Below are 27,560 nucleotides of genomic sequence, written 5' to 3' on the forward strand. Positions count from 1 at the left end.
TGCCTGAAACCCAAGTATTCCCTAGAGTAACGACCGGAGGATGGGGCTTGCCAGTACACTAGTATTAGCATCCTGGAATGTGGCGGGTATAACAAATAAACTGGGCGATTAACAATGTGTATAAATCTGGCAGGAACATGACATAATCTCCCTGCAGAAAACTTGGGCAACGGATTCCATTTTTGTAAACGGTTACCGTTCTTTTCAAACGAGGGCAATCCTGTTGCTGTCGGGAAGGTCCAAGGGGGTCTGTTAACGCTAATCCCAAATATGTTGGCCCTGAAACCAAAGAAGTTTGGGGAAAAGAGCCCGCTGGATGAGGTATTAAAAACAAAAAGGATAAAAGAACCCATATACATCATCTGGTTTGGAGATTTTAACATCTACCCTTGTAAGTATAATCTAGAGAGTGTATGTGACCTGGTGGACCTCAAGGTAACCCAATATATCACTTTTCCCATTCAACTTATGGTAACAGGCTAAAAAGGACCATCTCTGCTAGGAATATGGTGATTGTGAATAAGCATTCCTCCTCCTCGGACTCCCTATTAAAAACTTTCAGACGATATGACCATGAAACAACTATAGATTTTATCTTGATGTCAAACTCCCTTAACGATAGCTGTATTCACGTTGATGCCCAATTCACAACCTTTAGTGATCCTGCTAGTTTAACTTGTGAGTTTTTGACTTCTCATAGAGAAGTGCCAGTCAACAGAAAATAGGCCCTGAAACCAAAGAAGTTTGGGGAAAAGAGCCAGTTTTTTCATATTCTCACCCTTGAGTTTGTTAACCAAGGTTCTTGGCTCTTAATAAATTTTTACAATAATAACTTTGAGCCTAATATGCTCCTGACCGCATATGAGGTAAATAGAGAACTGGATGAGGTATTAAAAACAAAAAGGATAAAAGAACCCATATACATCATCTGGTTTGGATATTTTAACATCTACCCTTGTAAGTATAACCTAGAAAGTGTATGTGACCTGGAGGACCTCAAGGGTAACCCAATATATCACTTTTCCCATTCAATTTATGGTAACAGGCTAAAATAGGACCATCTCGGCTAGGAATATGGTGATTGTGAATAAGCATTCCTCCTCCTCGGACTCCCTATTAAAAACTTTCCGACGATATGACCATGAAACAACTATAGATTTTATCTTGATGTCAAACTCCCTTAATGATAGCTGTATTCATGTTGATGCCCAATTCACAACCATTAGTGATCCTGCTAGTTTAACTTGTGAGTTTTTGACTTCTCATAGAGAAGTGCCAGTCAACAGAAAATAGGTCCACCATTATTAGCAAAGAGAAATGGTTATCAATTAAAGTGGGCCTAAATTGATAAACCAAAGCTCCTCTGTGAAACGGTTAGTGACTCTCTTGATAGCATTGAAAACTATTTGGATTTGAATATTTCCGCCGTGTACCGTTATTTGGTTTTACTGAATTATTAGAACATATAGAAAGGGCGCTGACACAGTACATGTCAGACAAATCTTAAAGGTCTAAGAGTTGGTTTGACTCGCCCTGTTCAAAATCTAGGAAGGCCCTAGTAAAAGCACTAAGGGCACAACCTAGAGATGAGATACAAATTGCCTCAATGCATAGCGAGTATAAACTGGCAAGAAGGTCTAGGGAGAGGGCAATGAGGGAGGAGGTCTTGGCTAGATTAGAGTATACCTCAGTAACGGGATACAGCAAAGAGTTTTGGGAGAGAATAAATGCATCCTACTGTAAGACCCAAAGAGACCCTACCTTAGACACCTACATAGGCGAAGATGATTGGGTGGCACTTTACTCAAGTATTTTTTCTCTTACTACTTCCCCGCCCTCTTCACCTAATCCAACAGGCACTAACCCTCAGGAAAAGTTAGTGGTTTCATTCATAGAGGTGAAGTGTGGACTAGAGGTCTGCAGTACTGGGAAAGCGCCAGGACGGATGGAGTATGGAGTCCCAATAGACTTTTTTCAGGAGAATCAAGGTCTGTGGGTGCCCCTGCTGACAAATGTTTTAAATAAGATAGTGCTAGTAGGTCCTCCACCCTCATGGAAGACGAGTGTAATAGTGCCAATCTATAAAAAGGGCGATGAGAGAACCCCTAAAAACTATGGCTCAATCTCCCTTATAGATACAACAGCTAAATTGATGGGTCGTCTCCTCTTAAATCATAAAATCGGGGATTTGTAAAGCGTGAACTACTCACCCTTATGGATCTCAAGGCACTGGGGGCCGTCGTGGAAATTAAGTGAGCTATTGCCCAGAGTCACATGGTGCTGAACTGATCTGCCACTGACGCTGTTAGCCCTGTGCACGGAATTCAGCTGCCCTGGCCGCTGCACCACACCTCTCCACTCCACTCTTGAGTAGGCTTGAGTCCTGGGCTCTGGATAGGAACCTCTTTATGCAGTCCCAGTATGGATTCCAACAGGGAAAGGACACTGTTGACCAGTGCCTGAACCTCTCGCTAATCATGGATAAATATACCAGAGCTAAGGGTGGGAAACTTTACCTTGCTTTTATGGAGCAGCGTTCGACTGCGTATCCCACCCAAAGCTCTGGAATATTAATGTCGAGATGGGAATTGACCAGCTCTTAATCAATTTCATCCACCAACTGTATTCTGATGCCTCTGCATCTGTCCGGTATGGGAAAAACGGGGAGCGCACCGGCCCCTTCAAGACCCTGAATTTGACTCTCATTGAGTTCCTATTTTGGCATATGCCGATGATGCTGTATTGATTTCCAGAACGGGCTTGGGTCTCCAACGTCTCATAACAGCATATGCAGCTTTTATGTATACATTTTACCTAAACGTCAACCCCCCCAGTTCCATATGGACTCATAAGAAATCGAGGTGGTCAACTCCTTCCCATATCCAGGGATACTTTTTGAAAAAAATCAAACATGGATACAGTTGGTTGAAGGAAGGACTATGGCCATGGAGATGAGTTTAGCGGCATTAAAATCTTTCTCTAGTAGGTTGGGCGCAAGACCACTTGGCCCCATAAAAAATATTTATCATGCCAAGAGAGTATTACCTGTAGCTTATGGGGTAGGCGTATGGGGTATGGCACCCATCGAACCACTCCAAATAATTGAAAATATATTTTTTAAATCGCTTACCTCTCTTCCACAATCCTCTTCAAATTATGTCTCCCATATAGAACTGGGCCTCCCATATATTGCTGACTCAATTCGCGTGGCCCCGCTCATGCTGTGGCTATCGATCTGGCATAGGGACACTGTCCCCCTTAACCAGAAGATTATAAGAGATATACTAAAAATGGAGAACCACAGCAAGACTAGATGACTAAATTATGTCAAGCAAGAACTTGCTGCTTTAGGTGACCCTTGGCCCCTCCGGGTAGGTCTCTCCTCCTCTGCACAGGTCTGCCTGTGTGCCTCTGCCGCTGCAGAGGTCTCGCTGGTAAGTGTGTTTCTTCCGTTTTGGTGCCCCGTTTTTATTGCCTTCTGTGCCACTGTTTTCCTCCTCCTTGTGACCCGGTTTTTTGCCTTCTGTGTCACTGTTTACCCCCTCGTTGTGCCCCGTTTTTATTGCCTTCTGTGACACTGTTTTCCTCCTCCATGTGCCCCGTTTTTATTGCCTTCTGTGACACTGTTTTCCTCCTTGTGACCCGTTTTTTTGCCTTCTGTGTCACTGTTTACCCCCTCGTTGTGCCCCGTTTTTTTTGCCTTCTTTGCCACTGTTTACCCCCTTGTTGTGCCCCGTTTTTTGTTGTTGCCTTCTGTGCCACTGTTTACCCCCTTGTTGTGCCCCGTTTTTTGCCTTCTGTGCCACCCCTCTTGTGCCCCGTTTTTTTATGATGATGATGATGATGAAGACAACATTTTATAAACTATGGACACGATTCGCTACTGCGAACAATCCTTGTCTAGATTGATTGTCTCCTGCTTCTTCCTATGTCACAAGAAAGCCAAAAACACCTTTTCTAAGAAACCTAAAGCCCATTCTACCAGAGATAAAGCAGCTACTGACGCTTTTCTTCGAAATATTCCGATTTCTGAGATTTGCAAAGCCGCGGCTTGGAAACCCGTTCACACCTTTACAAGACACTATTGTGTTGATTCAGATTGAGGGTAGAAACCCAGGTTGGGCAAACCTCGCTAAGAAATCTATTTGCCTAAGTTCTATTTCTTCCTTTTTATCTGTTACCTCGCGGATTTCCTTGGGAATGAGCTAGCTAATCTATTCAGTGCTTATGATTATCAATGGAGATTCTTATGACAGAGAACTAGGATTACAGGTAAGAAACCATTCCTTACCTGTAAGTACAGTTCTCCAGCATTGTTATCTTTCATAGGCTCCCTCCTCCACGTTCAGACACTCTCGTTTTCCTTTCACACAAGTGCTTTAGAAATCTGAAGTATGGGGGTAGGAAGTGGAGTTCTGTGAGCTCTCACCATATTTCCTGGAGATTAGTGATTACGCTACTAAAATGATTTTGCTTGCGCTGATTTCGAAGCAGTTCCTTTGTTACCACTATTTAAAGGTCACAGTGGGGCTTCCAGCTCTAAGATGAGGAATGATTCAAGCATGTGATCCTATAAAAGATACCAGCATTGGAGAACTGATGTTACAGGTAAGTAACTGTATTCCTTTCCCGTTCTCTGAGGTGCAAAACTTGATATGCACAGTATTTTCCCTGCATAGATTACCTTAAAAAGGTCCTTAAGTTTGGTGAGATCTGAATAGGTTATGTCTTGTTTATTGCTACTGCCTAGTGAAGCATTTTTTTTTATTAATGATTTTGTGAATATTTCATTGTAGTTTCATCATGTGAAATACTGCCACATATGTAAGAATAATAAAGCAACAGATGATAAATTAGAGAAATTCTTTCCATATAGATTGAACATTATATAACTGAATAATTACATTTATAATGCCCAAATTTCGTATCACCTCTATAACTTCCCCATCGTATCTGGGTTGCAGGGCAACATCTGATAAGGCAGGTAAACTTGAGGCAGCGGTTGAAGTATACCGCCAAAAACTAGAGGATCTGGGTGACCTTCGCAGGCAGGTGAAAACACTGGAGGATACAAACATGATGTACATGCATAACACAGTCAGCCTAGAAGACGAACTAAAGAAGGCAAATGCAGCACGTGCGCAACTGGAAACATACAAAAGACAGGTAAGGAAGACTGTCTGCCAACTGTCCTTGTATTGATGTATGTTACTTGAATTGCTGAAATGCTGTAACAGGTAGAATAGTGGTTCCATATTGCTTATATGGTAAATGATTCTTTTTGTAATGCTTCATCCTTCATAGAATTTCATATTTTCTGAGATCATAGAGGTGGGTAAAGTGCCACTAATGCTGGCACAAACCGATGTGGGATTCCACATTTAGTCTGCTAGTGGCAAAAACAAACAACAATAAACAGAATACTTTCTTAAACCAGCATTGCTGCAGCTAATTAATTTTGCTAATCATTTTAGCAAAAAGGAAATTAAAGTATTTTCCTTCCAGACTCTAGACCTGCCTATCATGCATGCCAGGTGTTTCAGTAGTAGCATCCGTTTGCAAGTCACATAGACTGTAAAAAGGAGCTATTTTATTGCCATTGTGTATTATATGAAGCTTATATTTCCCTCGAAAATGGCTGAATAATTTTGGACTAATGAAGTAACACATTTCAAAGATGCACATATATTTAAGTTAGCTCTGAATAACACTAGATTGTTGATGTCTCTTTTGCTTTACTGCAGATAGTTCTAAAAGGTAGCTCCTCTTCCTAAGACCCATCAGCTGCTGATGATTGAGGATTTGGAGGGAGTAAACTTGAAGAAATTCATGTTGGTGCAACCCTGTATTTGTATCTATGTTTTTGTATTCTGTGCAACAAATGTCCCAACCAAACGTTGCTATTGGGTGGCTGTTAGCACACTGTTCCTCAGTTAAAAGCATCAACATCTTATTATGAAGTGCTTTGTAAATCAGGACCAATATTTCTAACTCTAAAGTGAAGACATACCTATTGCCTAACGAAAGAGCCAACACAAGGTTGTAAGCAATGGTTTGATTTGGCATGTCCTCCTATGTTTTTTTAATCAGGCTAGCTGTTTTGAGATCAGTCTAGATGTAGAGTACACTTGCAGTTTCCCATCTGCTTCACCTGTCTAAATGAACTAGGGATGTGAGAACCATACATCTTCAAAACTGAGCTGAGATCCATGTCATAGGGCTCCTTGCAATCTTGCCCAAGTGGTCCTTCCCATGCAAAGGCCAATTCCTGTGCAAAGTCTTGTAGTAAGTCGAAGTTAAAAACCTGACGTAAGTGCAATAAATCCTAAGCAGGATTCAACCCCATTCCACACTTGAAATCTGGTGTGTGGGCACTAATGTTAATCAAAAAACCTTATCCCGAAAGCGACTTCTAATTACAATCGGTCCCACAACTAGTCCTGGAGCGCCTCAAGTATAAGAGTTCAAACTACAACCCTTTCAGATGCTCATGGCTTGATCTGGCAAACGTTTACGCCCTACAGAGGTGCAGGATCCTCCAGTTTACCATCAGCCGGCAGGATGATCGTCCGGCACGTTGTAACATGTTTCCAAGCTGCTTCTGATATCGGTTCAAACTTCGCCCATCGTCAGTCGCTTTCGTGGTTATTTCTAATCCACCAGCACCAGTTTCAGATCTAACTGCAATGGTGCTTTTCAGACCCAAACCGAAGATGGTTCATACCACTGTGCTATGACTTTAAAAAATGGCAGCCTGCCAATATACAACCAAACTCTAATCATCGCCCTTTGCCTTAGGGCCAGTAGTATCACAGACTAGATGCCTTATTCGGATCCAACTCTGATGCAGTTCACTGAATACAAAATGTTCCCCATAACACAGAAAAGGGGGACAACCTGCTCCTCACCACTTTACTGAGGGTAGGTTTTATGCAGATTTACTGAATGCCAATATGCTTCTTTAGAGACTGAGCTGGGCTCACCACCTAGGCCTCCAATCGCAGAAAGGGCCTCCTTCGTAGTAGTAGTGTGAAGGGTTGAAGAAGTGCTGGAGTTACAGTTGCTTATTGTTAAAAGTAAGACCATTTTTTTAATTTGTTAGCCTAATTCCTCTTCTTCTGAGCCAATATTATCAGTCAGTGATGTTCTCAGAGACGCTATCATGGGGACTTGGTCCATTCCATGTTCCATTGTTCGGTCAGTCGACTTGTGGCCAGTCAATCTAGATCTGCTCCCTGATTATTTTTTTTTAACGAAGTACCTTATACTTGAAACCCTGTTGGTACAGGCGTAGACAAATAAAGTTACTCCTAATGCTTTTTCAGCCAGTCCTCTAGATTCAGAGCCAAAACGTATTGATGCTATCAGAAAAAGAACATTCTCTGGCTAGTGAGACAAAAGATCCTTTAGCGCTATGTCTCTTCTGAGGAAGCACACACAGGCTTTATGGGACATAGCCAGCGAGATCATGCTGTCCACTCTGGAAGACCTTGCTGGCTCAAACGATACTTGATGTATAGGGCATGGCAAAGTATGTCTTGCTTTCAGGCTTGGACACCACAGACTTTATTGTTAGAGCTATTGGCACCAGTGTCATACAAGGCTCTCCTAAAAGAGATCAATAGAGTTTTCAGGAGATGTTCGAGCAACCTTAATGGATATGCCTTTTGATGGTTCCAGATTGTTTTGAGAGAAGGCTGATTCAGAGCTCGAACTATTTAAGGACAGTTTTCAAGAACTCTGTGACAGGGCACATTTCTATGTCTTCTATTTTTATCATGTGCTTGCCTGCAAATTCTTTTATCACTTTTTATTACAAAGCGTGACGTTTAGAGACATACAGAAATATTAGCATCATGTCCGCTTCCTATCTAGGCTGACATTTTCATTGTTTATGTTATAGTCACTGACTGACATGTTAATACGGACGCTTATAGTGAAGGCTAAATATCTGCAAGTGAATCGAGTTGACACATTATTGGCATACTTGTTTAGTCTTGTTGAGATGTTAGTGTCACCCAACTTTTAAACCTTAAACACAATTGGCAATGAGATACTATAAAAGCTCAGGTATCTGGCCATTAATTAAAGAGGCTTCTCTAGGTCACGTTGGTTCGCTGAGACTATCTAGCCCCAGTCAGGGTTTCTTTGGGACTCCGAGAGCGGTGCAGAGAAGTGGCTTTCAGCCCGACTCTGCTTACCATTCTCGGGCAAGAGCTATGATAGAGAATAATTAAACTGCTTGTTCTTATGCTGATGCTGTGCGACCAATCCTAAGAAACTCGATTTCTAGGCTTGCTATTTTCTGTTTCTGCTAAATTCTATCATGGCGCGTAGAAGTAGTGATATTGTGTTAGGATGCTAGGAACCTGCTAAACATATTAGGAATTTTCATTTTAATCTTCAATTATCCATGCCATGAATTGTTGCATTTATTTTTTCATTCTGTTTGGTTACCATTTAGATTTTATGCACTGAACTTGGGTTTTAGAAAAAAAATATTTTAAAGTTTTGTCCCGTGTTTTTTAGTGCTATTTTGAGTCGTTATTCATTTATAAAAATCCCTTTTTTTCTGCATGTTTGTCAAGCTTGGCTTATAAAAGGGGCTTTCCCTTTCAATGGTTTCTGCATTTTGCATCTCTTGTTAATTCAATGTGTGCATTAAACATAGCAGCTCCTGTTTTGATGGAGTAAAATACAGGCCAACAGTTACATAGCATCTCAAAATCAGAGGTGTTCCTGATGCGCGAGGTGCAGTAACATCTGTTGCACATGAACATGCTGCATATGACTATGAAATAGTTTTACTCATGGGTGGAGTTTAATGCTATAGATTCTGGTCCTGGACATTTCCACGTATATTAAGCTGCAGACGTTCCTTCCCAATATCAAGCATATCAGGACTTGTAGGTCCCTTTGACCCACCAAGAAAATGAAAATGTGTTTCGTGGTCCATGGCCACACACACCTCAGACTGGGTCCTTCAAGTAATGACGGGGCCACCTAGCCCATATTGACCGGGTACACACCTTTTCCTAATCTACATTCCCCATAGGCTAGGTATGTAACAACTATACTAAATCATACAGTATCCTTATACACGAGTCTCAGACAGTATATACTGCAAAATGAAGCAGGCAGAGCAATTACAGTTGGACTTGACCCAGAGGCACAGGTAGCCATACAGGTAATCAGTCCACGGACAAAAAATGCTAATATAGGCAAGGTGTTGGTGAAATGCGATGAAATTGCCTTGTGAGCTGCATACTACAGCCCAAAACAAGCATAGTATTCTGACCTTCAGCGCCATGAAACCCCTGGGTGACCGTGCGCTTAACAAATTCCGTATAGAATAGAATAGAATAGACTATGCCCCTTCTCCTTGGGATTTTACCACTTGTAGAAGAGCACAACACCTAGGAATGTATATTTGCCTTTATTCATAATACAATGCATGGCACACCCTCATTGGCCGTAGTACCTGATATACTTACACAAGTACAAAGAGAGCACAGAGCTGCATCAGCAATGAAATTAAAGGGAATTTTGAAACAGTTTCCTCAATTATTCTAAGCAATATTTGCGGGGAAGCGGCGGCTCTGGTCATACACCAGACATTTTCATCTGATCCTGTTCAAGGGCTTGAACTGAAATTAGCTAAAATAATTTCTGAAACATATGCATCAGTGGGCTGTGGCAGCGGATAACAAGCTGTCAAACCTCATCTCAAAGTGCAAAATGATATGGCTGAGATACCCGCCACCCCCTCTCAACACAATCCCCAAGGATGGGAAACCGGAAACAGTTCTGAACTTTTGGAAGACGGGAGGGAGTGACCCTCCCGGCCGTATTTATTAAAATATGAAACAAAAATTAAAACATTAAAATAACAGTTTCATATCATGTACAATTTCATTACCACATTGCGATGTTTGGCTAACCTTAACATATTCTCTAATACAAAGGTTCTCCTAGCCGAACTAACATCCTACAAACATTTAACTTGAAATATGAAATTGTACATCCTAACGTTTAAGGGCCAACGGCAAGGTCGTAACCGGTGTCAAGATCCCTAAACCAGAAACATCCCCCTCACTTGTGAGGGGCGACCGCACAGAGGTGTACCTCGAGTGCAACTACCAATTTCCCTTGACTTGACGGGGGCCCCAATAAACTCGACGCCACTTAAAGGTCGTCCGAGGACTCGTGTGAGGTATCTAGAAGGTAGCGTAGACCCCCCCCAAACCCCACACAACTTACCACATCTGCCGTCGCAGATGACCTGGCCCCGGGAAATTCTCCAGGAGGGGGCTGTAGCCCCTCCTACCCAGGAAGGGGCCTTGACCGCCTTTCCTTTCCTTTCGGCGGCCCATCCTTAGAAGGGACCGCCTACCCCGTTGAGGGGCCAATGGCCACCTCCCTCGAGCGCTCCCATCCGTAATGGGTGACGCCCACTCATAGGGATCTTCCAATTAGTGCTCACCAATCATGACCTTACCGCCCGACCAAAATAAATACGACAGTTCTAAACTAAATGACTAATTTAATTAAAAGACAGTAAAACAACAACTTTATTATTAGCATGCTACTGATCAACACTAGAGCAGGATTACTTTATTTGCAAAACATACCACAATCGACCATTCTTTATTGCATATTCAAAGTTATCACGATAATAATCCGAACCTGTAAACAAAATTAGAGTTACCACATTAAACTTTGTCCAAAAACACTTGCTGTCCTCAGGGGCTGGTGGGTGGGTCAAAATTGGCTCTTCGTTCCGTCTCGAGCTCACGTGCAGCGAGGTGGTGCAGCTTCAGAGCACAGGAACAAGAGGATGCTTCCTTGGCTTGTTGCTCCTTTTATCCGTCTTCAGGGCGGGCGTAAACCCGCCCCGGCCTGCCCCGAGGGCGTGGCCGGCCGCATCAGTGTCTAGGCCAGCCCACTCCAGGGCGGGAAAAAGGCGCGCCCCGGCTACGCCACTTCGGGCATACCAGCCGAGACTCGCCTCCCGCCCAAGATGGCTTCCCGGGGGGATCGTGGTACTCCACCTTACGTTCGGGGGGACCGAATGGTCGCCCCTTTCCATATGGCTGAGATACCCGCCACCCCCTCTCAACACAATCCCCAAGGATGGGAAACCGGAAACAGTTCTGAACTTTTGGAAGACGGGAGGGAGTGACCCTCCCGGCCGTATTTATTAAAATATGAAACAAAAATTAAAACATTAAAATAACAGTTTCATATCATGTACAATTTCATTACCACATTGCGATGTTTGGCTAACCTTAACATATTCTCTAATACAAAGGTTCTCCTAGCCGAACTAACATCCTACAAACATTTAACTTGAAATATGAAATTGTACATCCTAACGTTTAAGGGCCAACGGCAAGGTCGTAACCGGTGTCAAGATCCCTAAACCAGAAACATCCCCCTCACTTGTGAGGGGCGACCGCACAGAGGTGTACCTCGAGTGCAACTACCAATTTCCCTTGACTTGACGGGGGCCCCAATAAACTCGACGCCACTTAAAGGTCGTCCGAGGACTCGTGTGAGGTATCTAGAAGGTAGCGTAGACCCCCCCCCCAAACCCCACACAACTTACCACATCTGCCGTCGCAGATGACCTGGCCCCGGGAAATTCTCCAGGAGGGGGCTGTAGCCCCTCCTACCCAGGAAGGGGCCTTGACCGCCTTTCCTTTCCTTTCGGCGGCCCATCCTTAGAAGGGACCGCCTACCCCGTTGAGGGGCCAATGGCCACCTCCCTCGAGCGCTCCCATCCGTAATGGGTGACGCCCACTCATAGGGATCTTCCAATTAGTGCTCACCGATCATGACCTTACCGCCACAGGCCGGATAGTTGACCGGCTATCCGGACCCCCCACAACACTCCTACCTAAAGGTCATGTCTTAAAGTCTTTAGCCAAGCTACACAGTCTCCTATGAGTAACTCGTTCCCCACCCGGGACAAATGAACACCATCCCCCAAATACATACTGTCACCCGTAATACAACCATGAGAAATAGAATGCAGTGTATTGGAACGGAACAATCGACTGACTTTGTTATTAATTTTTCTTACTGAATGATTCAGAGCAGAAACAGAAATAGCCCCCCGCCATACTTTCCGTGGGATCATATGTGACCATGCAATCGTGCACCCTGGAACTCTCCTCGCCAACCAACTTACAGTGGAAAGCATCGCCTCAAGAAGAAGTCGTCTACCAGTGGTGACCAAATCATTGCCCCCAAGATGTACTATGACTATAGCCGGCGGTGACCTTGTCCGCCCTAGCAAACCCTCAAAGAATGATTGAAACTGGTCAATACAGAGTCCGCCCTTTCCGTAGAAGGACACACTGTACCCGTATTCCCCAGCCACGTGAATCATGTCACCTGCTTTGAATACGTCCGCGGCACGCCTCATGTATGAGTGGCCCACGACCCACACCTCCTTTCTCACAGCCGGTGAAGTCTGACCGCTGGCCCGGTGTTGGGTCGACTGCATAGTCCGCCCCGCCTCGTAGGCTTGCGCAACTGAAACCAAACAAAACAAGAAGCGTGAGTACATCATTACAGCTTCACAACATGTGCAACCGCACATACCTCTTATAACAATTGGAGGACCAACGCCCCACACGTTTAACTTGTTCGACATTCAGACCCCTGGCTGTAGCCTCTGTAGCAGCCCCTATCCGAAAGGAATGGGTCCCAAACTCGCCCGGGTTCAAGCCCGCAGCAGTAATCGACATCGCAAGCACCCGCTGAAACTGAAACCTCGTCAGTGGGGTGGCGTCAGCGTGTCTCAACAAGGTCCCCCCCCATGATGCCACCCTTTGTGCTAAATATTCCTCTACACAACTCACCGGGCACATGGAGGACCCGGGGATCCTTTGTATTATTATGCAATCACCCATCGCACCCTGATCGGTCTTGGACCTGACGAACGAGACAGTCATTGTCTCCCCTCTGATCTGAACGTGCTCTTGGCACAGTCCCCCCATCACGTCCTGCTTGTTCCTCGCCACTAATTCGCTTACCCGCATAGCCCCATGAAATGCCAGCGTAAAAGCGGCTCGGAATAACACTGTTTCATACTGGGATGAACATGTTGCAGGGAGTCTAGATAATAACAGGGCCAACCTATCCAGACCTATTGGGCGCCTTTCATTTACTCTGCGACCCTCAAGGCGTTGCCACCCACGTAGCGCTTTTTGCACAACGAAAGACGCTGTCGGGTCCTGGATCCCATGAGCCCTAGCCACAACGGAAATGGCGGCCCGATGCCTCTGGGCCGTAGCCACTGATTTGCCTGCCTGCCGTAACGACAGCAGGAATTTCACTACCAACTCCTCCTGGCCCCAAAGCTCCCCTCTAGCCGCCCCCAAAAAGGCCCAATAGGAACGGAACGCCCCTTCATATGCCTTCCTCGTCCTGGGTGCTAAACTCTCTCCCACGAGGTCCTGTAATTCGGGGCACCGAGAGACCAGAGAGCTTCGGGAAAGGGTGCTGCCACCGGGTCCGACTCAACAACGGTCATGTTATCAGACCAGAATACCACAGAGTGATCTCTGAACCCCTCGGGCCAAGTTCTTAGGGCCACCAGAATGGGAAAAAGTTCTAGGAAAGCAATGTTACTTGTCAGACCACTATCATGCCACCATGACGGCCATCTTTGTGCCGACCACTGAGTGCCGAATATGGCACCAAAACCAATGCTCCCTGCCGAATCTGTCCACAGCCCCAGCTCCTCAGAGGACACGGCCGGTTTGTTCCAGACAATTCGACCATTGAAATCCGCCAGAAATGCCAACCAAATGCGCATGTCCTGGCGAACCTCTGCCGAGAGCCTTGTGCGATGATGACCCTCCTTCAGGCCGACCATGGCTTGAGCGATCGAGCGAGAAAAGGGGCGGGCCATCGGTATAACTCTTAGGGCAAAATTCAACTGCCCCACCAATTGCTGTAATTGATGGAGCTTAACCTTAGACTCACTGATACACATTTGCAGGGATGCCCTGAACCTTAACACTTTGTCACCTGGTAAACGAAAACAACCTTCATCGGAATCGAGCTCGATCCCCAGAAACTCGAGGCAAGTCGAGGGACCCACAGACTTACCTGGTGCCAATGGCACGCCAAACTGATTCATCAAGACACAAAATGCATTCAAAGCCTGTCCACATTCCGGATCCCCGGCTGCCCCGAGAAACAAAAAGTCATCGAGATAATGCATAACATGTTGAAACCCCGTCTTCTTTGTGAAGACCCATTGCAGGAAGCAACTGAACTTTTCGAAATAGGCACACGATATAGAGCACCCCATCGGCATACACCTATCCATGTAGTAGTGACCCTGAAACATGAAACCAAGGAGACGCTGGTCGTCTGGATGTACCGGGAGCAACCGGAACGCTGACTCGATATCAGATTTTGCCATCAGCGCACCGGGCCCCAGGCGATTCAATATGGCTACGGCCTCATCGAAGGATGCGTACCGCACCGAACACACTTCCGGGTCTATCGCATCGTTCACGGAAAGACCACGTGGGGCTGATAAATTATGTATCAGCCGAAACTCACCCGGGTCCTTCTTGGGGACCACCCCTAAAGGGGAACAAACAAAGTTAGCAACTGGTGGCACATTAAATGGACCGGCGACTCGACCTCGAGCCACCTCCTTCCCAATCTTTTCCTGTACCACGGTTGTATGCTGTAAGACCGATATCTGGTTTTTACATTTTGCTATACCCTGAAACTCCCCTACTGGGATGCGGAAACCATATAAAAACCCGTTCCGCAACACCCCAGCGGAAGCGTGATCCGGGTATTCGCTGAGCCAGGGAATCATTGCCATGGTATCAATCGGAGTAGGTAAAGGCGCCCCTCGGACTATGTCAGACCTGTTTGGCGCCTCCTCTACCCCCGTTATCACCCGTTTTGGCTCTGCACATGGACTCAGGATGGGATGATTGCCCACACCCCCCACATTCGTGCCTAAATTTGCATGACCCCTGGGGCCTAGTACATTTCCCCCTGTTAAAGTTCCAACAAACCCCCCTTTTACCTGTGTTGCCGATTGGCCTCGAGTGATTGTCGCTACTCGTACCTGATCGAAAGGGCGTCCCCGCGTATTGGCGGGAGGATTCGCCAACGTTACTCCCTACCAATGGCACCCTCAACATACCAGAATCCTCCATTTTGGACCAGGACACAGAATCATAACAATCCCAAGTTAAGTTTTTATCATGCTCTTTCGCTTTTCTGAAAACATTATCGTAACAAAACCAATGGTTGCCCTCGTGAGATACTGAATACCCCATGATCCGTGACTGATAAATCGGCAATTCGGGCAGCAATTCGGGCCTACGTTCACCCAAGATGGATGTAAAAACCCCCCATGCTTTGCCCCAATTACCAATGTTTTCATTTACCTTAAAGGCGGCCATCTTTGCGCGCCAAACACTCGGATGCATGAGCTCCTTTTGGCTCTTAACATGCTCCATCTCATAATGATCGGTAAGCAACGAGAAGATGTTTATATACTCCCCTGCCCATATCTTCTCTTTGATAGCCAGGGGGACATGTTGACCCAACTTTTCCCTTCGGGAGGGTGCCGACTCATCCCTCGCAATCGGCAATGGCCGCTTACCTGAACCGGAAGCTGTATCTGCGACTGGACCTGACCCAGGTGGTTTTTCTACTGCCGCAGCCGGCGATGGTGCCTTCGTCGCTTCCCTTGTTTCCCGCAGCTGTTTCATCAACACCTGCGCGTCGTCAGCCGTGGCGCCCTTGCTACCTTTACCCAACCACGCTGCTAGTTGTGCTGCCAGCTCGGGCGGCATATCGTCCCCGGACACGGGGGTGACCACCACGGGAATCGGATTCCCTTCCTCCGGCACAGGGGTGGGTGCCTCAAGTGGAGTACAGGGAACTGGGACGTCTCCCCCAGCTGCTCCCCTTCTGGGCCTCTTGCCTTTTCCTCCTGGAGCTGCTCCTGCCAGAGGACGTTTCGGCCCCCCTTCCTCGTCTTTCTCCGCCATTCGCTTCTTTAGGTCGGTCACCTCTTTCATAAGAACACGCAGCATCTGGTCGGTAGTCATTCGCTTTCCCGCCTTCTTAGGCATTCTCCGACAGAGTATCTGCAAAACAAACAAGAAAGATTACCACGCTCAAAATTGGCTCTTCGTTCCGTCTCGAGCTCACGTGCAGCGAGGTGGTGCAGCTTCAGAGCACAGGAACAAGAGGATGCTTCCTTGGCTTGTTGCTCCTTTTATCCGTCTTCAGGGCGGGCGTAAACCCGCCCCGGCCTGCCCCGAGGGCGTGGCCGGCCGCATCAGTGTCTAGGCCAGCCCACTCCAGGGCGGGAAAAAGGCGCGCCCCGGCTACGCCACTTCGGGCATACCAGCCGAGACTCGCCTCCCGCCCAAGATTGCTTCCCGGGGGGATCGTGGTACTCCACCATACGTTCGGGGGGACCGAATGGTCGCCCCTTTCCAGACTGAGGGTTCTAGTGGAGAAAAAAACGGTACGACAGACAGAAAGGAAACTGAACAAGCATTGGCATAGCCAATAGGTCTCGCCTTGGGGACCTTATCAGCGGTGTGGAATTTATTTAAATATCTACTTGTCCATGAGGCAGGTTGCTTCCTAAATCTACTTGTCCTGTAACAAAATCCACTTGTCCCTTTAGTGATATGTAGTGTGGCGACAAATTATGGCAGCAATCTCATTATATAAGAGCTCTTATATAGCCTCTCTGATTATGCCAGGGCTCATATCATAGTAGTGTTTGAATACCAGAAATCCCTTCATGTTGCCACGTTTCAGCAGATCTACATCCTGGGACTGAAGGTAGTGGTAAGCAATAGTTCCAGGGTTAGAATGCCTATTTGAGTCTGTGCAAACCTACTAAATTGCATGTTTTAAGAGTTTTCAAAAACTCTTCTGTAATCTTTTCCCATACTAAGAAATGTTGGAAATTTAGTTGGGGAAAAAAGTGGCTGGTGGGAAAATGAACTTGCAAACCCTCAGGTTTTCGCATGAGCAAATCTACACACGCATATTTGCTCATGCTAAAATGCAGTTCACAAATATTTTCTAGGAGTACAATTTCTTGCCCTACTTGTGTCTCGCGTTAACCATGACCTTTTGGGTTTATTAAAATTCTTTCCATCTCTCTCTGTATCAGCTGGCTTCACTGTGAGTGACAGCATTCTTCTGTTTCACAAGGGGCATATCGGCACACACAGAAGTTTCGTTCAGTGCCTATAACTAATGTGGCAGTGTGTGCTTTTTGAGACCAAAAACATTTTTTTTTTTGCCAATGTTTGTTATAATGGTGAGGACCCGGCAGCTCTCACATCAATAAGTTTTGACAGAAACCATGCCAAAACAAGTCACACATTGCCAAAACTAAAACGCTGACCACCAATTTCAGACCTACTGGCTTTGCCAATGCTTGTTTATTTGTATATTTCCCATAATCTTACTGAAACTGGTTAAACTGATTTTCCAATATGAATATTTTTGGGAAATACTAGCATGCAACAACACATTTTACTAAATGATGCTGCAAAGAAATGGTACCTGAACATTTTCAGTAGTTTAGCAAAATGTTTTTTCCCCCTACTTTCATTTTGTTAGGAACATTTTATATTGAAAGCAAATAATCCTTAATCTTGCTTTCAAGCTTCTGCAAATATGTGCATCTAATCAGAGAGCATTCTGGGAGCATTATGCATAGCCTCATATTGCTAAACCTTTAAACGTGTGTACACATTATTATACTGGAACCACTGTCAGTAGTGCAGTCAGAATTTACATTTACTTAGAGCGCTCACCCTAATAATAAAGGCTTCAAATTAATTAATCATGAATTCAAATTTGAACAGCATTAACATATGCACACAAATATTAAGTTAACTGCAGGCAGTACCCTTCCCTGACCCTTAATGTGGTACTGCAAACTGGCAGCCTAAGGGTTTGTGCTGCAGGGGGTTGGGCCTACTTGTCCCAAGGACAAAATAAACATTAAAACTTGTTGCCCTTGACCTCAAACAATATGTCCTGGGCGTCGGGCTATAGGAATTCTACATCCCTGCCTTATAAGTGTATAACCATGCAAAAGTTGATGTTGTTGCACCAAGAGTATTGTGCTCCATAATTAAATACTTATAAGGTCCCAAAAGCGAGACCTATTGGCTATGCCAATGCTTGTTAACATAAGCATCAACCATAGTATATGTAGAACACTAATGGCATAATTCTGCACTGTCATACTGTGTCATTTACAAAAATATATTTTTAAGAAAGTTGTTGCTATGTTTCATTATTGTTAATACATGAAAATGTATAGTTTTGAATAAAACCTTTTAATAATATAGGCTCCTAATACAGTTTGGTGTTTTGTGGCACTGCATACTCTTAATATGGACTCAACCACTCACAATTTTTGCATGTAATACAAAGAGAATGGAGTAAGGTTCGCTGGCATATCGTATCTGCAGTTTAGCATAGGTGGGATGGATCTGAAATAAACATTGCTCGTGCCCCCATAGCTGCGCATCTGAGGAGTGGCCTTCGCATGCTGTGTGGGGGAGGCAGAACCTCACAAGGGCCCAGGCCAGCGCCGACCTTTGCTTACGCGGTTGCCCTGGCACCGGAGGTCGTGGTGCTGAACTTTGTGCAGGCGGCGGCAGTATTTCTGATTTTTTTTGTTGCAGTTTTATATAGCGCGAACTCGGCCCAAGGGCTTTGGGGCGCATTACGTGTGCATCGATTACATTCCACAAGCTCATGTTTTGAGGCACAGGGAGATTAAGTTATTTGCCCAGAATTACAAGATGCTGAGCTGGCGCCAGGACTAGAACTTTATTTACCCATACCGTCTTCATCAGCTCTGGCCATGACGCCTCATCATTACCTGCTACATCTGTCTCTCTTACGGCGCTCCTTTGCTTACAAACATGTTGCTTTCCCATATAAATTTCTCAAATAAAATTAAATAAAAGGAGACGGTTTCCAAATTGGTGCAAAGGTGGTAAATCTTACATTCGGAGAGCTGTGACGTTATCACCACAGCTGGTGACTTTGAAACTTTGGGATCAGGCAAATCCCTTAATCTCCCCAGTTTTAAAGAAAAAATGAATTTGATTATCTGACTTTGTGTAACGCACTCCAATGACCCTGGGAGGAGATCGCCCTATATAAAACTGCAAATAAGACCTGATGTGTGAACGACTGACTGCGACAATCCAACGATCTGGGAAAGAACGGTGTTCTCTACACATCATAGACACGTGCGGACCATTGCCAATGAGAATTTCGGAATTCTGTGTAGCGCATAAGGATTGGCTGAGGTCTGAACATTTCTCCAGTTCGATGTTACCTTCTATAGTACAAGTTCTACGCGCAGATCGCGTATCCAGATTTGCAGCCTAGATTAGATATTTGCTGTCTTGCACCACGGACAATACAACCATCAACATATCAATAACGGATAGTGTTATGACGTTACAGACGGGTCGTGGGAGCAGCGGGCGGAGCGCAACCGTATACTAGGGGTGCAGGTACTGGGAGTGATAGTACTTCGACATCCAGGAGAGCTAACAGTAGGCATAGGTAGTTTTGTGGAAGTCTTTAACGCGCAGACAGTGCTGCAAGACAAGACCTGTGTAGGAAGTTTAGTGAGAACCAGAGCCCGCCATGAAAAGATCAAAAAGCCCGCTTGATCCGCAATACGAATGTGGTTTATATTGGACGCCGGAGAAGAGCTGCGCAGTCAGCAAGAACCAGGCGTCTTTGCCTGAACCACGGCACTGGGACACCGAGGAGTTGTGCGCCTATTTGAGCGTGCAGGGCTTTCCGGAGTTAGAGGGGCTGTTCAGAAGTGAGCAGATAGAGGGGAGAGTGAGGGCTCATATCTGACTCAGCGAGACCTAAAAAGGAAGTGCAAGTTTGCAGCACCAATTTGTCTGGGAGGAACGTTATGTAGGGAGTTGCACTAACCGCACCTGTAGCTCACTGATTCTTAATGGTCAGCAAACAACTGTCAATAGGTTTAAAGAGCTTGCATATCAAACAAGCACCGCCTCTCCCCTACCTGCTCCACCGCCGAGGAAACAGGATACTGAATCCCGCCCCTCCAGGACTCCCTGACCTGCCTCATGGTTGCCAAGGCAATATTTCTAAAAATATTGTCGTGCTACCGTAAGGCAGGTCATGGAGTCCTCGAGAGGCGGGATCCAGAGCAGACAAATCTGCTAAACAGGAGCTTTTTCCAATGGCAGGCCTCCGTTTCCAGAGGCCTGCCAATGGAAAAAAAGGGGCGTGGCTTCATGCCATACAGAAATCCCCTGCTCACAATATCTCTTTGCCTGCAGCAGGGCCATGCCCTGCAATGCAAGCTTCGACCTAAAAAAGAAAAAGAAAAGGACTGGATTTCACTCAACTCAGAAGTAATCCGGGGTAGTTACAATTCGAGGGAACATGAGAAAATTAACAAGCATTGGCATAGCCAATAGGTCTCGCCTAGGGGAACTTACAAGTGTTTAGTTATCCAACACAATATCCTTGGTGCAACAACATCAACTGTTGCATGGCTAAACACTTTTAAGGACCCAAAGGCGAGACCTATTGGCTATGCCAATGCTTGTTTTAGCTTTAAGGCCTATTTCTTGCGTTTTGGCTGGAAGTTTGCAAGTTTCAGACTGGTTTAGGTGGACTGTTTTGTTGTTTCTGAGATTTGCTGTGTTCAAACATTTGATGCAAGCTGAGTGTATTCTTTTCTCACCCTCTGTGAATTGGGGCAGGTGGTGTTGCCCTTTTGAAGTTTAGCTGTATGTGTCTTTGTGGTTCTTTGTAGAGTTGATTGCTGCTTTTCTGATCTTAATACTGCACGTTCTACATAGCAGGAAGCATTATTCCAAAGATGTGGCCTGGGGTGCAATAAATGCACTGAAACACTTGCTTTGCAGTGTAAAGAGGCATTGCATATAGAGGCGATAGCTCGCTAAAAGTGTATATCGGTTTACAATTAACAACTTAGGTTCCCCAATCTATGTCTACACGTTCTGCTGTGAAGTACCTGCAATCCTCACTACTGATGGAAGCATTTTCTTTAAATATACAAACGTGGGTGATAGTTGGAGCCTACATAGTCCTCGACTAGCAGATATGTGCAGAGTTATTCTTAAAGCGTATTTTGCTGCCCAGAACTATGAGTAATTGTTGCACTTTGTATGTCTTGCACTTTATACGTGACAACAAAAATGAGTGCACTTTCTGTTTCAACAGTAATGTACAGCAATTTATACGTCTTTCCACCTGAACAGCAGTCAAAGCAATTGCGGGGATGTGCACACCAAGTGGGAGCCTTAATAACTCCTCCCTGCCACTCCCGAGGGTGTCTCCACTCTCAATAATGGAAACTTAACCAGGGCTGCTTCCCAGCTCAGTGGTAAGTCATTCATCGAGCTGAAGCTTGTGATAGCAGGAATCGACCATGCTGTAAGCCTTTGCCATGCATGAGGTTCAATCAATGTCACCAGCAACTTGTTTAACTCACTCCATCTTCATGACAATAAACATTAACTGTTCCCCAAAGGGTAAGAATAAGAGAACCAAGCACAAGGTGGGAAAGGAGGGGGAATCCCGCTTTCGGAACTAAAACCCTCACACACCCAGCAAGCTAGGTGTCATGCTTCATCATCTGGGTTTTGCTCCTCTTCAGACTGGCGGTGCAGAACTCTTGTCACCAACATTCAAGCAGTATTCGGCGCTGTTTTGGATGGTGGCAGAGCTGTCATCGGCACTCAGGAAATATTTCTAAAAGTTTGTATGCATTTTTCTGTGAAAGTGGAGGAGAGATGGCATTAGAAATAAAAATGAATCCATATAGCAGTAAAGATAACTAGAGACAAAAAAAATTATGAGACATGGTGATTTACTGAGAAGATGTGGAGACGTCTCTGGTCGATAAAAAACTTGTCAAGACCATGAAGCGCTATAATAAATAATACAGTTCGGCTACCAGGAAAGCGCTTTAGCCTGGGCAATGGCTCTTAAAAGATCTTGTTAAGAAACAGGTTTACCCCTCATGTGCCTAGTGTAGGGAGATAAACTCTACAGCTGACACGAACAGAGCTGCACCTACAAGAAGTAACCACCCAATACTGTTGTATTCGGCACTTGGCGCAGCCGGACAATGCTTCTGATTCACAGAGATATCAGCAAAAGTCTTGGACTTGACTTTAAAATTACACTGGGAAAGCACTTTACGACTTATTTGTCAATTTGCAAACTTCAAGCATGCACAACTACTGAGCTAAAATTCCACAGAAAAGTACTGCTCACCAGAGTGCCGATTTCTGTTTACATACCAGTAGTCTTGCATAACTACCTTACTAAGCGCCTTGTGGGTCGTGTTGGGAAACTGAACAGGTTTCCTCGTTTCTTTACTTCCCATTACAACTAGCTTTCCATGAGTTTTACTTCTTAACCAGTATTAGGGTATCTCTCATAGATTCACATGCCTGAATCATTCCCCGTCGTCGGGATGGGAGTCCCCGGTACATACGAAAAGTAATGTCTCAGTAGACATAGAGAGAGATAGACCAAAGGCCTCACATTAGTAACATATCCAGGTCCTTTTGTAGTGAGGACCAAACTCTAGATAACAACCAATCAGCTATCACCACCCTCTGGAACCTTCCTGGAAGGAGCTCTAGTCCCTCAGATTTTCTACCACACGTCGTGCTAAGGGAGTCTCCACTGAGCTTGTTTCTGGAATTCAAGTGTTTTTTTCTTCAGAATTACTTCTTCCGAGTGAAGTTCTCTTAATCTTCATGTCAGATACTCCTAAAAAAAAGGCCTTTTTAGGCCCTGTGCTTCCTGCAATAAGAAGAGGCTTCATGTCGACGACCAACATAAAGACTCTACTGTCTTTATCCAGACCATTCTTTGAAAGACTGTAAGGTATGTCGTACCTTTTCATCAAAGACCCTTAAAGAACGGGAGGGACGCCTTTTCATTTGGCTACAGTAGCTTGAAGACAGAGAACACTCCTTGTCCTCTGAGGAGAGTGAGGGCTCAACAAAGTCTTCAAAAACCTCACAGGAAAGGCCCAGAGATACTTCTCCAGGTCTTTCGTCGCAGCCCCCTCAAAAGAAGACGCAGAAAAAGTCTTCAGAGGCAAAACTTAAGGCTTTACCGACCAAGGTTTCTCCACCGAGGATTTTGCACACCTTTAAAAGAGCCTACTTCAGCCCCGTCGACGGCCACCTTGTCTAGACGGCGCAAAAAGATCTTCCAACGCCTATCGACAGCTTTTCAGTCGCCTGGTGCTCACTCTCAATCAGGACAAGTCCATCCTCCAACCTTCCCAATGGATAACTTTTCTGGGTGCTATTCTCAATACAAACCAGAAGAAAGCTTTCCCGTCGCAAGAGCGACAATGCAAACTTCTTCACTTGGTGAAACGTATAAGTTCCAGGAAGTTCCTCTCAGTACACCTGTTCAAATCCCTTCTCGGGATGATGTCATCCTGTATTCTGCTGGCTCCCTACTGTCGCCTCCACATGCGTCCTCACCAGGAATCACTCTCCACTCATTAGATTCACGCCGAAGGATCCTTCGACAATGTCATTCAAGTGACCCCTCAGATGGTCACTTCTCTACAGTGGTGGACTCGTCGTCGGAATCTTTCTCAAGGCCTGCCCTTCTTACTTCAAGCCTCTCCACAAATAATCACAACGGATGCGTCCCTGGAGAGTTGGGGAGCTTTCCTCCAAGAACTCTGGATCAGCGGAAAGTGGTCTCCTTCCGAACGGAAGCTTCACATAAACCTCCTCGAGCTATGAACTGTTTATCTGGCCCTCCTAGCGTTCTTTCCCAGGATCAAAGGTTCTCCAGTGCTTGTCCGGACGGACAATACTAACACAATGCACTACCTAAACAAACAGGGGGTACTCGTTCACAGCCACTCTCTCACGAATCTCAAAAGATCTGGAACTGGTTGCTTCAGCACAACATTTCCCTACCAGCGGAATATGTTCCAGGCGCAGACAATGTGCTGGCTGATTCACTAAGCAGGCAGCAAACAACATGTCACGAATGGGAGTTGAACCAGCGGACTCTCAACGGCATATTCTCTCAATGGGGCACCCCTCTCTTGGATCTATTTGCCACCCAGCGCAACACCAAATGCCAAAACTTCGCAAGCTGGCATCCCCAACAGGGATCTCTAGGGAAGGCATTTTCGATAGCATGATTCAACGTCTTTGCCTATGCTTTTCCACCCATCACCTGATTCCAAGGGTCCTCCGGAAGTAGAAGGTAGAACCGTGCACGCTAATCCTGATGGCTCCAGCGTTACTTCGCCAACATTGGTTCACAGAGCTTAATCTTCTCTCCCTGGAACCGCCGATTCCTTTGAAACCGTTTCCCTCTGTCCTCACAATGGACAGGGAACAAGTCCAACATCCGGATCCAGCATCTCTATAATGATCGGCTTGGCTCCTGAGTTCCAAGAGTTCCATGGCCTAGACATTTCTCCAGATTGTAGGGCAGTCGTGGCTCGGGCTCGAGCCGACAGTATGAACAAGACATCTTCCTTGAAATGGAAGAGATTCTGCATCTGGTGTAAGTCTGCGAATGTACACCATCTCTCTTCTTCTCCAGAGCAAATATTGCCATACCTTCTCCATCTGGCGACTTCAGGTCTTGCTCACGCCTCTATTAATGTTCACCTGGCAGCAATATCCTGTTTCAGGAGATCTTCCACAGGCTCTTCTCTTTGGTCAAGTAGACTGATTAAACAATTTCTCAAGGGTCTGCTTAGGACTTTTCCTCCCCTAAAGTCTCTACCTCCAACTTGGCAACTCAACATAGTTCTTGCTCAGCTTATGAAACACCCTTTTGAGCCGATACTCAGAGCTGATCTCAAGTTTGTTTCTTGGAAGACAGCACTCCTTCTAGCCCTTAAATCTGCAAGTTGAGTAAGCGAGCTTCATACATTCCCGATTCAAGACCCTTTTTTTCAATTCAAACATGATAGGGTTATACTTCGGACTAATCCCAAGTTTGTGCCTAAAGTCCCGTCGGACTTTCACCTTAATGAGCCTATAGTCTTACGAACCTTTTTTCCAAATCCTCAAACGGCGGTAGAAAGAGCTCCGCATTCACTGGAAACACTGCCTTAAATTCTACCTTGACAGGACAAAGACGATACGCAAATCCAACCAACTCTTTGTAGCTTATAGTCTACCTAGGAAAGGTTTTCCACTTACTAAACAAAGTCATTCTTGGTGGATTTCTGGAGCTATTACTTTCTGTCACCAGCAAGCAGGCCAACCTTTGCACTCCACAGTTTATGCTCATTCCACTAGGGCGATTTCTACCTCCATGGCACTCTTTGCAGGTGTGCCTATCACAGACTTTTGCAGAGCGGTGACATGGAAGACGCTGCATACATTTGCCAAGCATTACTGCTTGGATACGGAACTCATGAAGGATGCTGCAGTGGTACAGGCGGTGTTACGTAATCTATTTCATTAAAGGTGAGCCTTCTTTTCATCCCACTATCCTTTTTCTTACACGCCCATTTCTCCATGTGTTCTCTACTTTTTTTTTTCATTGCAGTTTGTTACTTTCTATTTTCACATTGATATGTTATTGTCTGATGAACTTCTACATTCTGTGCCATCTGAAATGTGCTTATCATTGCTTACTACTCTGATTCAGGCATGTGAATCTATGAAAGATACACTAATACTGGATAAGAAATGCGTTACTTACCTGTAACTGCAGTTATCCAGTATTGATATCTTTCATAGATTCACATGCAACCCACCCGCCTCCCCTGGAAGTGCTCACCTAGTTCTCTCAGTGATACATCTACTTAGCACTGTGCTTATGAAAATCTGAGGGACTAGAGCTCCTTGCAAGAAGGTTCCAGAGGGTGGTGATAGCTGATTGGTTGTTCTCTAGAGTTTGGCCCTCATTATAAAAGGACCTGGATATGTTACTAAGGTGAGACCTTTGGTCTATCTCTCTATATGTCTAGTGAGACATTACTTTTCTTATGTACCGGGGACTCCCATCCTGATGAAGGGGAATGATTCAGGCATGTGAATCTATGAAAGATACCAATACTGGATAATTGCAGTTACAGGTAAGTAACGCATTTCTTCTTAAACACGCGTTTTAAAATTCGGATTAAATCACTTCGCGACACTTCTGACCCCACCGACCGCTGTTGGTGTTAATTAGGTTATCCCACAACCGCTGAAGGCATTTTTACATACAATGCCCTCGAACCTGCCTCTTTCCTGCATAGCAACTATTGTGTGTTATTCCCAACTTCAGCCCAATTTTTCCACCGGCAACCTACTTTTGAGTAAATTAAAAAAACATCAACTATTAATTCTGAATAAACAGCTTCGGACATTTTTGTCTTCGTGAATCACAGGCTAACACATTTTTCACTGGAGCAAATTATTGGAGCACAAAATATTTCAAGCCCCTAAATGTAGGTCAAGAGGCTAAAACAACAAGCATTTGCAATGTAATCGGTCCGATTGCATTGCAAATGCTTAAGTTTAAAACTGAGCGCGGCGCCGCTTCACTGAAACCGCGCTCGGTTTCTTTATATATTTCTTAACTTCAACAATGAGCGCGGTGTCCTTGAGGTGGGCGCTGCTCTCCGGGCTAAAGTAAAAAAAGATTTAAAGAACAGAGCGCTGTGTCTGTGAAGTGGCGCCGTGCTCAGTTTCAAAGTAAAAAAAAAAAAGTAAAAAAAAACAAACTTTCAGAGCGTTTCCCTTGCGGGAGCGAGCAGGGGCACCACATTTTTGGAAGTTAATTACAAACATATGGTGTCCAAGCTCGCTCCCGCAAGGGAATCGCCAAACGTGCATGCGTTTCCATTGAAAGCAATGCAGCCCGTGCACGTTTTGGATGTATGTCATTACATCGCATACTAATACCACGCATGCCATTACATCGTGGGTATTACTACACGATGTCAATGACAACCACATGCCATTACAACGCAATTTTTTTCCATAACTATGCCTTCACCACGCATGCCATTACAACGCAAAAGCATGTGTGGTAAAGCTATACGTGTGGTGAAAGTTTGCAAGGTAAGTGACTACCCTACCCCTACACAACCCTCCCCGCCCCATCCTCTCCCTACAATAACACTACACTACCCTGCATGACAACACTACACTGAAACACTACATTACACACTACAACACTACTCTAAACCCTAATTCCCTGCACTACTTAAACACTACAATACTACCCTAAACCCTAAAACAGTACACTACACAAACTCAACAACAGTACCCTAAACCCTAAAACACTACAACACTACCCTAAACCTTAAAACACTACACTGCACAAACAATACTACACTACCCTAAACCCTAAAACACTACACTACCCAAAACCACTACACTACACAAACACTACACCACTACCCCAAAAACTAAAACACTACACTACCCCCTAAAACTCTACCCTACACCCTAAAACACTACACTACCAAA

At 45.2% G+C, this 27,560-nt stretch overlaps 1 protein-coding gene across 1 annotated transcript in view; it reads left to right on the forward strand.

Moving 5' to 3' along the window:
- HOOK1 (hook microtubule tethering protein 1) overlaps window positions 1-27,560 on the forward strand; it is a 905,468-nt gene that overhangs the window by 485,971 nt on the left and 391,937 nt on the right. Inside the window, exon 11 of the mRNA XM_086953035.1 lies at window positions 4,965-5,166. Within this exon, the coding sequence (XP_086809161.1) occupies window positions 4,965-5,166 (202 nt within the window). The remainder of the gene's footprint in view (window positions 1-4,964; window positions 5,167-27,560) is intronic.

Source organism: Lissotriton vulgaris, chromosome 1_1, assembly GCF_964263255.1.
Source record: "Lissotriton vulgaris chromosome 1_1, aLisVul1.2, whole genome shotgun sequence".
Lineage (NCBI taxonomy): Eukaryota > Metazoa > Chordata > Amphibia > Caudata > Salamandridae > Lissotriton > Lissotriton vulgaris.